General features: G+C 34.9%; 1 protein-coding gene across 1 annotated transcript; it reads left to right on the top strand.

The window, feature by feature from the left end:
- Nucleotides 1-6127: 6127 nt before the first annotated feature.
- Nucleotides 6128-11336, top strand: LOC114305669 (cation/H(+) antiporter 14). Its single transcript, XM_028250792.2, has 3 exons — nt 6128-6464; nt 7608-8609; nt 10005-11336. Exons 1-3 carry the CDS (start codon nt 6213-6215, stop codon nt 11196-11198), a joined length of 2448 nt encoding a protein of 815 aa, XP_028106593.1. The 5' UTR covers nt 6128-6212; the 3' UTR covers nt 11199-11336.
- Nucleotides 11337-16391: the final 5055 nt, after the last annotated feature.

Below are 16391 nucleotides of genomic sequence, written 5' to 3'. Positions count from 1 at the left end.
CAATCTCCCCTTTTGGCAATGTCGTGACAAAACACACCTAACAAATAAAATCTAAACACCCCAACCCATTACAGCCAACAAAAACAAACTTCTTTCTAATGGTCAAGATCTGCAAAACAACTATTAATGCCACAATCTCCAAAACCACTATTAGTCCTACAAGAGTATATGAAAAATAAACATATGACAAGATTATTTTGAAGCATGAATGATAAGATTATCTTGAAGCATGAGATAGAAAACATGAATAGATGCAACTTGGAGATTTTAAGAACATGTAGAATGTAAACCTGAAAACTAAGACACATGTCTAAGATACATGCACCGAACAACATTACTCCCCCTCTTTGGCATGAATTGACAAAGGAAGCTTAAACAACTATAACATGCAATAAGGAAAAAATAAGCAAACAGTGCATAGCAACATGCAAAACATATAGCCAATCTCCCGTACCAAACATATCAAAGTGTTCATGGTAAACAACTCTTGCAATGATAAACCAAACTCCTCTTCACTAAAAACACTAAACAAGAAGAAAAACGACATCACCCATGATATGCTAGCATAGGGCAATTCCTCTAGAAAAGCAAAAGATCAATGACAGAAGTCCATAGAGAAAAAATAATCACTAAGGCGGAAGACTCCGATATTTGCTAATCCAAGAGTGTGAACAGAATGAGACATACTAAGCAAAAAACATACACTCCAAAATGAGTAATGACCACAGAAAGTATACACATATCTTGAAAGTATTAACATCACAAACTTCTCTGCAAGGCACAATTCGGGTTGGATTCGCATCTAAACACTCATAGCCTCACTGAAATAAAAAGTGCGAAAATAAATACAACTGAAAGGAGTTTTGTCAAACGGGATTGCCAAGAATAAAACCCTAACAGGACATTTACATACAAGTCCCATTTTGTGAACTTATACTCCATTAAATCCTAAATAAAATTATTTGCTCCTTCAAATCCTATTAATTTTTAATAGCCAAATTTATCCTTTTAAGACCTCCTCATAGCTGCCAAACATCATTGCTGTCTTCATTCTCTCTCTCTTCACAGTTGCAATTTGAAGTTCTATGCAACTGTAGTTCGACGAACATGGGTGATTCGATCTGGGTCTTGATTCGTCGTTGATTGAAGCTCGATCAATCAATTTCACAGGTCACTCTTTGACTTCGAATCTGGATTTCAGTTCGGAATCATGACTTCTGCTCTTGAATTCATCCACGATGGTACGTTTATGGTAACTTCCAGTTCCGTTCGTTCAATAGAATCGCAGAACAATCTCAATCCAACCCACATTTCCGAAGTTGAAGCTTCTTTGCATCTTTCTCTCTCTTTCTCTCTAGCCACCATTCCTTCCAGAAACCTCTCAAATTCGCCCTTCTCTTTATATACCCCCACACCATCTTCACTTGGATCATTAGAACCACAACCAACAATCTCTCACTCATAATTTCCTAAAATATTTTTCTTTTTCTTCCACTCAACTCCAGTAAGTAGTTAAGAGTGACGACTATGTTGACAACTATGTTGATGTCGATTTTTAGCGCCTTCGATGCTCTCTCTGCCGAATCCTTTGGTCAGAAGGTCGGTTTTTCTTGGGTTCCAAAAGAGGGAAAAGTGGACGATTCTACGGTGGATCGCAAGGGAGCTTCGTCTCCGAAAAGTCAGATGAAGAAAGATTACATTGTTCTTCTGAATTCTAATTTGGAATTGAGAATATTCCCAGTTTATAATATTCTCAATTTTAATCATGAAAAAAATTGAGAAATTTCTCAAAATTGATAATTATAAATTTCTTAGTTTTGATAATATTCTTAGTTCATACTAGAAAAAATTGAGAAATTTTTTAGTTTTGATAATTATAAATTGAGAACATTCTCAGTTTTGGGGTTAAAGGGAAAAACATATTTTTACCTATAAATGGGACTTAATGGTTCAAAAACTTTCTGACAGGATCTAAGCTACCACTAAATATGTAGATAGGACTGTTTGGTAATTAATCCTAAATTTATTATTCAAATATGATTTAAAGATAACAGAAAAAAAAAGAGAAGAAATTGAAAGATGTTGAAAAAATTAGGCTGATAGGGTCAAAGATTTTGACAATATTTATTTTTTTCTTCATTATATAAATATGTGATTCAAACACAATTTAAAGAGAAAGAGAACAAATTTAAAGATGTTGAAAAAATTAGTGATAATGTAGTAGACATATTTTTGCAACTTATAGGAGAAAAAAAAAAAAAAAGCAAAAAAGAAAAGCATTCTGGATACAAATTAAAATGTCAAGTTTATATCTAATAAAATTTCTTTTGCTGATCAAAATAATAATAATAATAATAACAATTTACATTCTTTTGCCAATAAAATAAAAAACAAATTTGAAATAAATTACTATCTTTGTCTTGAAATTTGTTTGATGCATCTCCCATCACATATGTAATTTTTAATTTATAAAAAATAGTCACAAAATTGGACACGAAATGTCCATAAATGGAAAAGATTTTTCAAAAATAAGTCCTTTTGCTAAATCATATGAAATTTTATTAGGAGTTACGCATATATAGGTCCTACTATATGAACTTATTGTCCAATAGGTTCTATAATAATTAATGGTATTTTTTATCATTTATTATTAAAAAATGTCATTAATTATTAATTTTTAGCGACAATTTAAAATTTTGTCACAAAAAATATAAATTATAAGTTTCAGCGGTAATTTAAAAAAATCGTCACAAAAAAGTCACTAATTGTTAACTTTCAATGACAGTTTGAAAAATTCGTCATAGAAAAACGTCACTAATTGTAAATTTTAGTGACAATTTATAAAAACTATGACAAAAAAAGTCACTAATTGTTAATTTTAGCAACATATGTAAAAATCCGTCACAAAAACTTATTTTTAGCGACAATTGTACTAGGACTTATTTTCAATAAGACGTGATGAGAATTAAATCCAATTATTAACACTTTTTAGTAGTTTGCCCATTTTATTATTCATTTGTATTTCATGTTTCATTCTATATTTGATTTATAAGTTCATAAAACAATTAAATTTCTCAACTCAAATGCTTACTAAAGAATTTGGTTTATCTCAAGTTGACCATCCAAATTGAGAAAACAATTTAGGTTTGGTGTTATTTTGGGGTTGATTATGGTAATTTAAACTATTTATTTTTTTTAGAATTTGTTGAATAGAATATTTATACAAAAAATTAAGATGATTGAATATCGATATCTATATGTTTAAATCACATTTGTATTACAAAAAAATGAATGACTAATCTTAAAATTATATTTGTCATCTATTTTTAAAAACAAATGTGATTAAAAAATATACCAATTGATATTTAATTTTTTGTATGAATATTTTGGGTTGTTGTGAAAAAATGGTTAAAAGCTAGCTTTTTGACTTTTTTTTGTAACTTTTTTTGAAAAAACACATAAAAAATATGAGAGATGATGTGACCTAAAATGAATTAAAAGTTAGAAAATGACTTTTAACTATCTTCTCAAAATAGCCCTTTATTCAATGATTGCAAAATGAACTGTTAGAATTCAGACCCATATATACTCATAGCCCATGGTTGCTTGATGGGAGCCCAAACCAAGGAATGAATGCAAAACCTATTGTAAACCCGAATCAAATATGATCATAGCCCATTAATGTATCCGCCAAATCCAGTACAACATATAAAAATTTTAGTGTTTAATTTTTTTGTTTTATTATTTTTTAAAGTAAAAATTTTATTATAAAAAATATTTTGAAACTAATTTCTATGTCACGAAAATTGTCGCTAAAAATTATTCCAAAAAATAAAAAAGAACTTTTTAAGACCTCATTTTAAAAATGTTGCAAATAAATGCGGGACAAAATAATTTGGTTGTGAAAAAGTTTATTTTTTTGAGACAAAAATGTTGGTTTCAAAAGAATAAAAGTTCATCAATAAATGTGCAATTTCGTCGATAAAAATATAATAATGATATTTTCGGTAAAAAAATTTATTCCTAAAAAATAATTGTTCCTAAATTTTTGTTTCTAAAACCTTAATTTGTTGTAGTTAAAAAACCCACAAAATATTGGATTGATGTTCAAATTTTTGAAGATATTTCTCTTTTTCGCAAAACAATTTTTGAGAATCAGCTTCAATACAATCTTTATAGTATTCTCTTCAATACTTCATGATAAAGAAATAGGCTTAATTTGGATGGTAGAAATATTGAGAAGAATTGTCACTACCATTTCAGCTCTTTTATGAATTCTAATGGCTGAAACAAATTGAGTGAGCAATCTCACTACAAAAAATTAAGGTTTTAGAGACCAAAGTTTAGAGATAAAATTATTTTTTAGGGACCAAATGTTTTTGTTGCAAAAAGTATCATTATTATATTTTTAACAACGAAAATTAGACATTAGTGATGAATTATTATCTTTTTGGGACCAAATTTTATCTCAAAAAATAAACCATTTTGAGACCAAATTATTTTGTTCCTAAAAGTGCATTTATTAGTGACATTTTCAAAATTTTGTCGATAAAAGCCTTATTTTTGACTTTTCGGGATGACTTTTTAGCGACTATCCGCTCGACGATAGAAATTAGTCCCTAAATATTTTTTGCAACAAAATTTTTAGTTTTAGAGATCAAAAACTCTCCTATGTTGTAGTGTGTTATGTATTATAAAATAAATATTATGAAAAGTTTCATGAAACTAATCTAAGGGTGATTACATAATATATAATAAAATATTATAAACTAATTTAAAGACGGGGAATTTTGATGAAAGTTTTTCATGATATTTCGTTTATGATAATTCGTTTATGATGCCTAGCATTATTGAGATTGCATATGAAAGTGACTCTTGATTATTGATTACTTATTTAAGGAAGGATTTATTTATGAGTTGGCTATTTTGATAATCCAAATAGTTTATTTTGTAGTGTTTTCAATGCATATTCTTAATAAAAAAAAATTAAATTGATTCAATGATAGTAACATTTTTATTTTATCGCATTCGTCTCGAAAAAATGGAAGACTAATATGTTTTTAAAAATAGACTATTTTTTTTTGACAAACACGATAAAATAAAAAGATTACGATTATCGGATTAACCTAAATATTTTATAAATTATATACATAGAGGGCCCTATAAAATGAACAGTTCAGATCATCAAAATAGAACTGGCCTCTCAAGTAGATTGTTTAGGTGCCTAATTAGCCTTCTTAAGTTGCTTATGAATCAGAACCACATATTAATGTTTTTTGAGTAAATTTTTTGAATGTATGGTATTATTAAATAAAAAATATAAATAATAATATACAACCATAAAATTAATGCAAAATTTTCATACATATTGATGTGACTTAATGTACACATTTCACTCTGAAACAAAACACTTATAAAGATAATTTGTTTACAAAAATAGTATTGGTACATCATTCATATAGAATTTTTGTACGAATTTTATACAAGAATAGTAATTTCCAAAAAATATAGATAAGGACTACAAGGATAAAATGGTATTTTCCTAACATCCATACATCCATCTAAACGATAACTAGGGGAGCATCTATTTACACACACACACCTCTCTCTATACACATCTTCCACACACAACTCTCCAAAATATTTCTTCATTAAGTGTGTGTGAAAAGTGGATGTGGTGTGTGCAAATAGAACCTCCCGATAACTAGTAACAAGAAGTAGGATCACCATGGACACAACCATATATCACGGAACCTTTCCCTTCTAGTGCATCGCCAACTTCAGTGGTTACCCTGTTAAACAGGAAAGGAATTTTGTTCACACAATATGAATAATACATGCTCTCTCATTGCCTCATTTTGAGCTTTTGGTGGGACTAGCTCATTGGTTCGACCAATGAGATGTTGCGTATTGTTTACGTATGTGTGTGAACAAATTTGCACTTGATGCAAACAGTCAGTATTTAGATTTAGTATTAGCAATTTTCTATTGCCTCTCCGCAACTTTCTCTCAACGTATTTTTGTGTTTGTGTGTTTGATCGCACCTTTTCTATTCACATTTCCTTTACTTTTTCTCTTTTTTCTTCTTTGCTTTGATTCTTCTCTTGTTTCTCACAAGTTTTTTTTTTTTTTTTTTTTTTTTTTTCAAAACCTAGGGGTTTCTACCTCTTTTTTTAGTTTCTCCCTTGTCTCAGCTTCTATACAGATTAAACATGGCTCCAGAGATCAAAACAGGACTGTCATCTGCAAGTGGAATAGTTCCCGGACCATATCACAATGAATCCATGGTGTGTGAGTTTGCCCAAAGGACCAACTTTCAGGGTTCAATATGGCTTGGAGGTCAACCTTTAGGCTACAGCACACCTGTTCTGATGGCCCAGTTCATTCTCATTTTCATTGTCTCAAGATTACTATACATCTTTCTAAAACCTTTGAAACAAAGTCCAATGAGTGCACAAATCATTGTAAGTTCCTTTCTCTTTCTCTCTTCTACCGATTTCATTTACAAGTTGAGGTCGTGAAATCTTTGCTCTAAGTTATTGCTGGGTCAAAAAGAAAATAAACTTTCATTAAGGCTGCAATTTAGATGGGTTCAGTTGGATTGAGAGTCTAGAAGTTAAGCTCAGTTCGAAGTGAAAAGAGATTTTCCCAAGTCTAAGCTCGAACTTGTTTGCCCAAGAGCTCGAGTTTATCTTAAAGAATCAGGTTAGGCTCAGGTTATCCAAATTCAAACCAAAAAAAAAAAAATTATTGCAACCACATTTCCTCATATTTAGACTAGAAACAATTGCTATACAAAGGTTCTTTTGGAAGAAAGAACACGGACTAGTCTGAATTTATCATAATTGATTTGTCCTAACACCAAATAATAATTATGGTTGGCCGAGGTACAACCCAATGATAATTAAATACACAAGCTTTATTATCAACTGCTACCACATTGGCCCCCATGTTTTGCCCAGAGAGCAGTAGCAGTTGCTCAATTTCCCGTTGTGGATTTTCATTGATTACTTCCTTAGATTTCTTCACCTCATGCTTAAGAACACTCTTGCATTGCAGAAATGGCTCTAGATGAAGATTGTTGTGTCCATTTCTCACCTCCATTATGTTGTGTCTATATATACCTTTGTGAATGAGGATGATGAGAAGCAACATGGCCTCTCAACGTTTCCATTTTGAAGATTTGGGTTTCGAAATGAAAATAGAAAAAGACGCAAACAAATTCACGCACGCATATTAGGCTGATTGAATTTGAAACTGAAAAGATGGTAGAGAAAAATGACAGATTGAATTCAAAATTGAAAAAGGAGAGAGACAGAGAGGGGAAAAAAATAGTAGACAAAATTAGTATTGTCTGCCTCAAACCTTATGTGTCCTAACATTAATTGTTGCCAATCTGTCCTATTTGATGACAAGGATTCTCTGTCCTATTTGATGGTGAGGATGCTGACTGATTTAGACTAAAATTTTAGTGGAAATAAGTTATAACCATAAGAAGTATTGTTGATTTGAATTTCCCAAACAAGAATGAAGGTGTAATTAAATAGTCATATAGCTGTTTCTTATGATTGTTTGAAATGAAATGGATTAACTTGTATTGGATGCAGACTGGTATAATAATGGGGCCATCAGTTCTAGCACAAGACAAAAGGTATGCAGAAATCATACTTCCTCCAGATGGAAGATTGGTTCTTGGCACAGTCGCAGATGTTGGCTTCATGCTTCACCTCTTTCTATTAGGTGTCCAGACTGATACCTCCATGCTGAAGCAGGCGGGAAAAAAGGCCGCGTTAATAGGTTCTACAGGTTTTGCAATGGCTTATATTCTAGGCGGGTTGGCCTGGTTTGCCATATCACACATAGTGGTGATAGATGATAAGATACTAACATCCCTCCCTTTTATCGTCACTCTGAATTCCATATCTTCGTTTCCTGTTATAACAAGCCTACTTGCTGATCTAAACATTCTCAACTCAGAGATTGGCCGGTTAGCCACTTTCACATCCATGGTTTGTGACTTGTGGAGCTATTTTGGTTCATTGATTTTGTTTAAAATTGGTTTAGCTCTTCACACAACAGAATGGGGATTGATGTGGTCCTCTGCTTGGATTGTCGCCTATGTGATTGTCATTGTTTTTGTCCTAAGGCCGTTGGTTTTTTGGATGGCCAAGCAAATGCCGGAAGGGAAGCCCATGAAGGAGTCTCACTTCATGTCAATCATGGTCATAGTCTTGGGTTGTGGCTTTTTTTCTGAAGTTCTTGGCCAGCATTCTGGCCTTGGTTCTTTTATGTTAGGCATGATTATACCCGATGGGCCGCCTTTGGGCGAAAGTTTAGTATATAAGCTTGAAGCAATGTCTACTGGCTTGTTACTTCCTGTCAAGTTTGTACTCACTGGCCTAAATACAAACTTGTTATCAATTGAAGGGACGTCTGCGATGGTTGTCGAGATCACCATTATTTCTGGCTACCTAGGAAAGTTCTTGGGCACCCTCCTTACTGCGCTTTACTCCAGCGTGCGATTCCAGGATGCTTTATCCCTTTCTTTGATCATGTGTTGCAAAGGCATCGTCGATATTGCTCTATATTGTGCTTGGAAGGATGAAGGGGTAAAATCTCTCTCTCTCACACTGTAACTGTTTGGAGCAATTTCCGACCTTATTTAACTATTTTAATTGGTAATTGTCAATTTAATTGTTTCACTCGCACAGTGCATATACATCTACACACACATCATTTGGAGATTAACAAAAAAAAAATGGTTTAGAAGAGAGGATAAGCTGGCCCCGTTTGTTTTGGGAGATAGAATGGAGGGGATTGATAGTGAGGGGATCGATAGTGAGGGGATTGATAATGAGAAATTGTTAAATTATTTTTATATAAAATAATAAAACAAATAAAAAAATATAAAAAATTAAACATTATATTTTAAAAAAAATTCCTAATATATAAAAAATAAAAAAATTTCTAATCCCCTCACTATCTTCTAATACCATCTCTACCTCTTCCTTACCAATCTCCCTTCCAAGGGTATTAGTAATACCAAGGGACTAATAGTCCCAAGGTTATCTCTGCAAACAAACAAGGGCATTAGTAATACCTTGGTATTACTAGTCCCAATACCCTCCCTATAGCCTAAAACAAACGGGGCCTTAGGATTAACAAAGTACCGACTAAAAAAAATTCAACACCGAAAAACGTACACAATTTCTCACTTTCAAGAAATTACACATGTAGGTTGGCATGCATTGGGATTCAATTTGCTTACATGCATTATTTAGTTAAAATGAAAAGTGAGAGACTTAAAATATTCTTCTTAAGAAGGACACAGAAAAGAAGTGATCCTTTGGGAAGGGATTGACAATTTCCAATTGTTTACCCATGAAAGAAAAAAATGGTTAATTACATTAATGGTCTTCAAAGTATATCTTATGTTACACTGTAGTCCCTCGTTCCTAATTGTTTCACTTTGGTCTGCAAAGTATATGATCGGTAACACTTCAATCTTTGACATTATCACCATTTAAAATCAATAACGAGAGGCGTGGTATTTTTAAAATTTTATAGGTAGCCTCAATAAATTCAAAATAACCAACCACATAAATGGTCTAAAATTGAGCATTTTGTGGTTCTTAAAATATATGTTTTGTTTCATTTTAGTCTCTAAAATATGCAAAAAAAATTTCCCTTTAATTGTGTTGCATTTTTTAGTAAAATTATGAAAATACTCCTCTTTTGGTTACTAATTTTGAGCGGCATAGATGCTAGAGACTAAAATGAAACAAATTGCACAATTTGGGAACAAAAGTAGATCAAGTAAAAGATTGGGGACTAGAGTGTGAAAGAACACATACTATGGCGAAAATTTGTGAAAATAATCCAAGGAAAAAAAAAAAAAAAAAACAACAACAACAACAAATTAAGAATAAAAAGGAGGGAGGTGTAATATGATTTTTTTACAAATATATACCTTAAATTGCAACTTTTATGTTGTTCATGTACAGGTTGTAGGGAGACAAGAATTTGCACTTCTGATAATCACAATGCTGATTGTAACAGGGATGGTTAGACCCCTTGTAAGGTACCTCTATGACCCATCAAAACGGTACATGGTCCGTACAAGAAGCAACATCCTCCGTTCCCATGATCAAAATACTGATCTACGAATACTAGTTTGTGTACACAATGAAGACAATGTTCCACCCATTATAAACCTCCTCGAAGCCTCGAATCCAACCAAACAGAGCCCAATCTCGGTCTTCGTCTTGAATCTCTTGGAGCTCAAAGGCCGGGCCGCAGCCATTCTTGTGCCGAATTACCGCCGTGGCAAGCTCGTCACCACGGCAGGCAACTCCAAACACATCGCAAACGCATTTACTTATTATGCCCAGCACAATCAAGGCCGGGTCACTTTGCAGCATTTCACTGCAGTAGCTCCATTTGCAAGCATGCACGACGACGTGTGCATGCTTGCATTGGACAAAGGTGTGACAATTGTAATTGTGCCCTTTCACAAGCATTGGACCATTGATGGGACAGTTGGGGCTATCTTCCCTTCCATTAGGACCGTGAATCGAAACGTAATCAATAAGGCCCCCTGCTCCGTCGGAGTCCTTGTTGACCGGACCTCAATAAGTGGAAGCTGGTCAGTCTTAACAGGGCAATCCCTTTTTCGGGTTGCGTTACTCTTTCTCGGGGGTGCGGATGATCGGGAAGCATTTGCATACGCCAGACGCATGGCAGACCACCCATATGTGATGCTGACCGTGGTGTGGGTCAGACCGTGGGCACACAGCAAGTTCAGTAAGGAGTTGAGTGACACTCTTGTTGACGACGAATTGATGAACGAGTTCAAAGACAATGCTATGAGCAAGGAAAGGATTGTTTTCAAGGAGGAGATTGTGGAAGACGCGGAGGGGACGACACGTGTGATCCACTCTATGGAGAGTGCTCATGATTTGTTCATTGTAGGTAGGTACCATGACCCTGAGTCACCATTGACATCAGGTTTAACAGAGTGGAGTGAGTCTCCTGAGCTTGGAGTCATTGGGGACATGCTAGCTACTTGGGATTTTCGATTTTCGGTTTTGGTAGTTCAACAGCAGCCAGCAACAAATCATTTTAAGATTTCTCAAGATCCTTTTGCTACTCAAGAGCGTAATTCACGTCATATTGGATCAATGAAGACTCCTGTATAAGGACTCAAGGGTACTAGTATAGGTGTAACATGTGTGTTGTTCCAAAGTGTTGTTAGTATGTGTTTTAAGATAGAGCGTGTGTGTTGTAAGTATTGTTAATTGTGTTTAAGATCAATAGGAATATTGCAGGTAAAGAATGACAAATCTACAAGATTTTATGACTTGCTTTAAACTTCCCAATTCAATATGACAATCAACATGATATGGTGTTAGGTTTAGGTGTGGTTTGTGAAATGATTTGTTTTTGTATTTTTTGCCTTTTTCAAGAAAAAATAAAAAATAAAAAATCATAGTTTATGCATTTGATAATGCTAAAAAAATTGAATGATATATGGTTTTTTTTTTTTTTGATCGTCAAAAGAGAAGCTTTATTGATGGAAAAACATAACGAGTATGATAACATACATCAATAAAGAAGAGGGTGCAAAAAGTATCACAGTGAAACATTTAGATCCCAACTAGGTTGGCACCTAGACGCACACCAAATCATCTGCTAGCACACACTCGAAGCTCCAAGTTGGTGAGAAACCAACATTCAGAGCGGAACAAAACAAAACAAAAACAAAAAAGCAATAAAAATACTCATTTGTTGGAGCATAAGACAGAACACCATTCAACCAAACCACAGATAAGCCTGAATCCATATTAGCCCAAAGCACAAGACAGAGTCAACCACAAAGCAGCAGACAAACAGACAAGCCTATGAGACCATAACACAAAACAGATAGGCCTGTTTGTCTATTCAACCACAAACAGCAGTCATTGAGACTCCAGCAGGAGCACCACACAACAGCAGCCCAGAATCCTATTGCATACTTGAACCAGAAGCTGACCATAACATGCTAGGACCTTATCCAAAACCAAAATATAATGCATACATAAACCTTTGCCATCAGCCCAGAAACACACACATTCAACCACAAACAGCAGCCCATAAACTAGCAGAAACACACCTTGGCAGTCCAACATAGCAAACCACCAACAGACTAACGTCAGACTAGCAGCAGACCAAGACAACATCCATAAACCCTGCCAGATCTGGAGATGGAGAACCAAGACAACAGAGCAAAAGTCCAAGTAGACCAACAGCATACCAAAGGCAAGGCACCAGCCCACCCACACACAGCAAAGATCATACCAGCAATGGCTCAGCCCACCCCCAGCCACAACCATCACAGCAACCATGCTCACCTTAACATATTAGAAGTCACTATGAATTTCATAACTGTAGTTGCCCAGCAGACCATAACAAGTACCAAATCCCGTCCACCATGATATGCACCAATTGGAGAAATATGTCTGCCACCAATCTTAGCATGTTAGCAGCCCAGACCTAGAACTCCAGCAGATTGGATCGGAGCACACACAACAAACACACTTTAGCATACCAGCAGACCAATAAATTCATACACACAACACCCCAAAGTGACACTAACAACAATACCAATAAATTCGTACACACAACCAAACCAGCTTCACCTGAGTGTCATCCAGAACTGCAAAGAAGATGCAACAGAGCTCAACACTTAAAGCTAAACAGCTCCAACAGACTACATACTACATACTACCCTCATCTCCTTCATCCACCAGCTGAATCAATTACAAGCATAGAACACTAATAATATAACAAACTCCTCTGCCTACCAGCTGAATGCATCAAGACATCAATACAAACCCAGAGATCAGATAACAAACCAGAGCCCAAAACATACTAGCATAAACCAACACAGACCAGCTCAGAACAGTTAAGAACATCCTCTGATTTGACGCCAATTGAAAGTTAAATCATCAACTGAATAGGGAAGGTCCTTAATAGATGCTTTCAGCCAAAGTGCTGCTCTGATTTTGATACTTTCACTCAAGCCAGAGAGATTAGGTTGAGCCTCTGCAAAAACACATTCATTCCTAAGTTTCCAAAGCGACCAAAGAACAATAAGGGGGATGGCTCTCCAAATTAACCTATCAATATTCTTGAAATTGACAGCCATCCACCATTGGAGGAGATCATCCACTGAACCTTGAATGCACCAAGAGAACCCCCACTCATTAATTATAGACGACCAAATCAACCAAGAAAATGGGCAATGAAGCAAGATGTGGACAGCAAATTCAGGTTCAGAACGACAAAATGGGCAAATAAAGGAAGTAGAAGCATCCAAAATTCCAATTCTATGCATAAATACTGCTGTCTTGATTCTGTTTTTCCAGGCCAGCCAACTAAAGAATGAAACCTTAGGGGGGACAGCCCCATTCCAAATATGCTTACAAATTTTAAAGTGAGGCCCTAGAATAGAGCTAGTAGAAGAGTAGAGAGAGGACACAGAAAATACACCAGGACTTGCAGATACAGTAGCCCAGATAAAATGATCAGGCCTGCCAAGTGACAGAGAGGGAGCTGTTGATAGTAGTCCAAGTAAGTTAGCTTCTTCATCCACTTCCCAAGTGAAAAGCACTCTCCTAAGAGGAAAATTCCAATTGTTTGGGCTGGTTTTTCTTGCCATGAATTGTTGTAAAGAGCCTTCTTTTATCTATTGAAAGATTAAAGAGGAGGGGGAAGGTAGACTTAAGACTAGAGCTGCCACACCATCTGTCATGCCAAAATTTAATTCTGTTTCCATCCCCTACTTGGATTTGGCAGTTATCTATATAGAAATTGTAAATATTTGTGCTATGATTCCCAATAGATAAAATGTCCTTCCAAACTCTAGAATGTTTGTAAGAGAGCTTTAAAGGTGGATGCCAACTAGCCTCATCAATATTGTATTTGCTGCATATGGCTCTCCTCCAAAGAGAGTTGACTTGAGTTGCAAATTTCCACCACCATTTGAGCAATAGACAAGCATTAACATCTCTTATTCTTCTGATACCCAGGCCCCCTTGGTCAAATCTTTTAGTTACCTTCCCCCATTTCACTAAATGAACCTTCATTTTAAGATCATTACTGCCCCATAAAAAAGCTGTCTGAATCTTTTCAAATTCTTTTGCCACACCTTTTGGCATCTTAAATAAAGAAAGAAAGTAAACTGGTAAACTAGATAGGGTAGACTTGATTAGAGTTAATCTACCTGCAAAAGATAACAGTTTCCTCTTCCACCCTGAAAGTTTAGATCTGATCTTGTCAAGCACAGGCTTCCAGGTAGATTTTTTACCAGGATTGGCACCTAGAGGCAGTCCCAGAAATCTCAAAGGAAGGTTGTGAACTTTACAGTTAAGAAGATGTGCAAAGGAGAGCAATAAAGCATCAGACACACCGACACCACACACCATGCTTTTGTGATAATTAATTCTAAGACCAGATAGAACTTCAAAGCATCTAAGAATTCTTTTGATAAGTACCATTTGATCCCAATGACATGATTTTTGAGAATGTCTATTCTCAAAATAACACTTTGTTTGCACCATAAATTGATTTCTGTCGATTGTGACTTGTTGACTATGGCCAAATCCAATTTTATTGATTGTGGCCTGTTGATCATGATCAAATCTAATCTCATTAATTGTGACCAATCAATTTTGGTCTATCGATTTGGACAATAAATTATTTTTAATATAAAATTATGGCCACAAACATTTGTATTTTATACTATTACTAGTGTATGCTCATGCCTAAAGGCATGGATGAAATAATATGGAGATTAATCTTATCCTATCCAATCTTTTATGTAGTACATGAAAAATTTATTTACAAAATAATTTTGGAGAAAATTGTTCATTTCTTATAGCATCACCATTATTCTTACCCAAGTTATCAATCTTTCTTGTTCTAATTGAAAAGGTTGGTCTCATTTGAACTTAGGCTAAAATTAAAAAAGAATATAATCTCCGTGATTGCAATATTAACAAAGCATCTCTAATGTTTAAAAAGAACAAGCATGGAAAGAAAAACCGTACACTGTCGCTCACCCCCATTGTGCAAAATTGAAGTGTATCAAAGCTCAAAGTTTAGCAAGAAAAATATATCAGTTAAGTAAAATGCATGATTAGCAAACTCATGAACATATTACACTTAAAGTCTCAGTGATATTACAGTATTAGTTGGTTACAACACTCATTTCACTTTCTTAAGCTTAAGTCTCAGACTCTTCATATTACACTTCTCTCTTGCTAAAGCTTAATTAATAAACCAATTACAGAGAAAGAGAAAAATAGAAACTAAAAAAAGTAGAAATTAAACTTTAATTAACAAAACCACCTGTCTTTGGGCAATCAACTAACCCCCCAATCAAGCATATATGTCTATGGATTACACCAATCTCAAAACATCAAGACATTTCATGTTTGTTTGTTTGAAAGTGCTACTGGCAAGTAGGCTAAGACGTGGATTTGCCACCCTCAGGTGGGCTTAGAAAACATGATTTTGCCACTATCTAGTAGACTTAAAACTCACAATTAATGAATTGTTCCAATTCAAATAACCCAACCTTCACCCACAGGCATTCAGGCAGTTTATATCACATAAGCAATTAGCCTCATGGTAAGCATGCTATTCATGGCAGTCACTCACACGCATGCAAGGATGCTAAAGCATAAAACTTACCGAGTACTCCAAGCCAAAACAGAAGCTAATTAGAAATCCATGCATGATCCTAATTATATAGAAATGTCTAATGCAACACATGCAGAAGTGCAACTATAGCAGGCTCGGCTATTCTAGACATGGCATATGAAATGCTATAGCTAACATGTATTCGACTTGGAATTGAAAATACAATGCAGTTAGTATGATGCGCCGAGCCCGGTGCATGCAAAACAGATGAATGAATGCAAACATGCTATCATACTGTATGCTAATTGAAACATGCCCTAATCTAACCATCATAAGCTGGTAAATAAAAGGGAGAAAGACGTGGGGTTGGAAGACATATATCACACATACGCACACTTATTACAATATTGCCCTCGCGCAGAGAGTCCGAATAAATAATATACAGTCCCAAATGAATAATACAGTTTGAATAAGTACAAAACCCTAATTAATTTACAAATTTAACTAGGAAAGTAATAAATTGGCATGCAAGCCAGAGATTGCCTCAACTCTGATCCGGATGATGAATGATGCATGTTCGGGTTGCCTTGCGCGGAAATCCATTGCGATGCCCCAATTAGCCTCTGTTTGCAATTGTTCTTGGGATGCGTGCCAAACTCCGGAAGGTTGCTGACTCTTGATTTGCTGTAACAGAGAGCAAGAAAGGG

Source organism: Camellia sinensis, chromosome 3 (assembly GCF_055761805.1).
Source record: "Camellia sinensis isolate YWXY chromosome 3, ASM5576180v1, whole genome shotgun sequence".
NCBI classification, from domain to species: domain Eukaryota; kingdom Viridiplantae; phylum Streptophyta; class Magnoliopsida; order Ericales; family Theaceae; genus Camellia; species Camellia sinensis.
The sequence above is the reverse complement of the archived record's forward strand: the minus strand, read 5'-3'. Positions and strand labels throughout refer to the sequence as shown.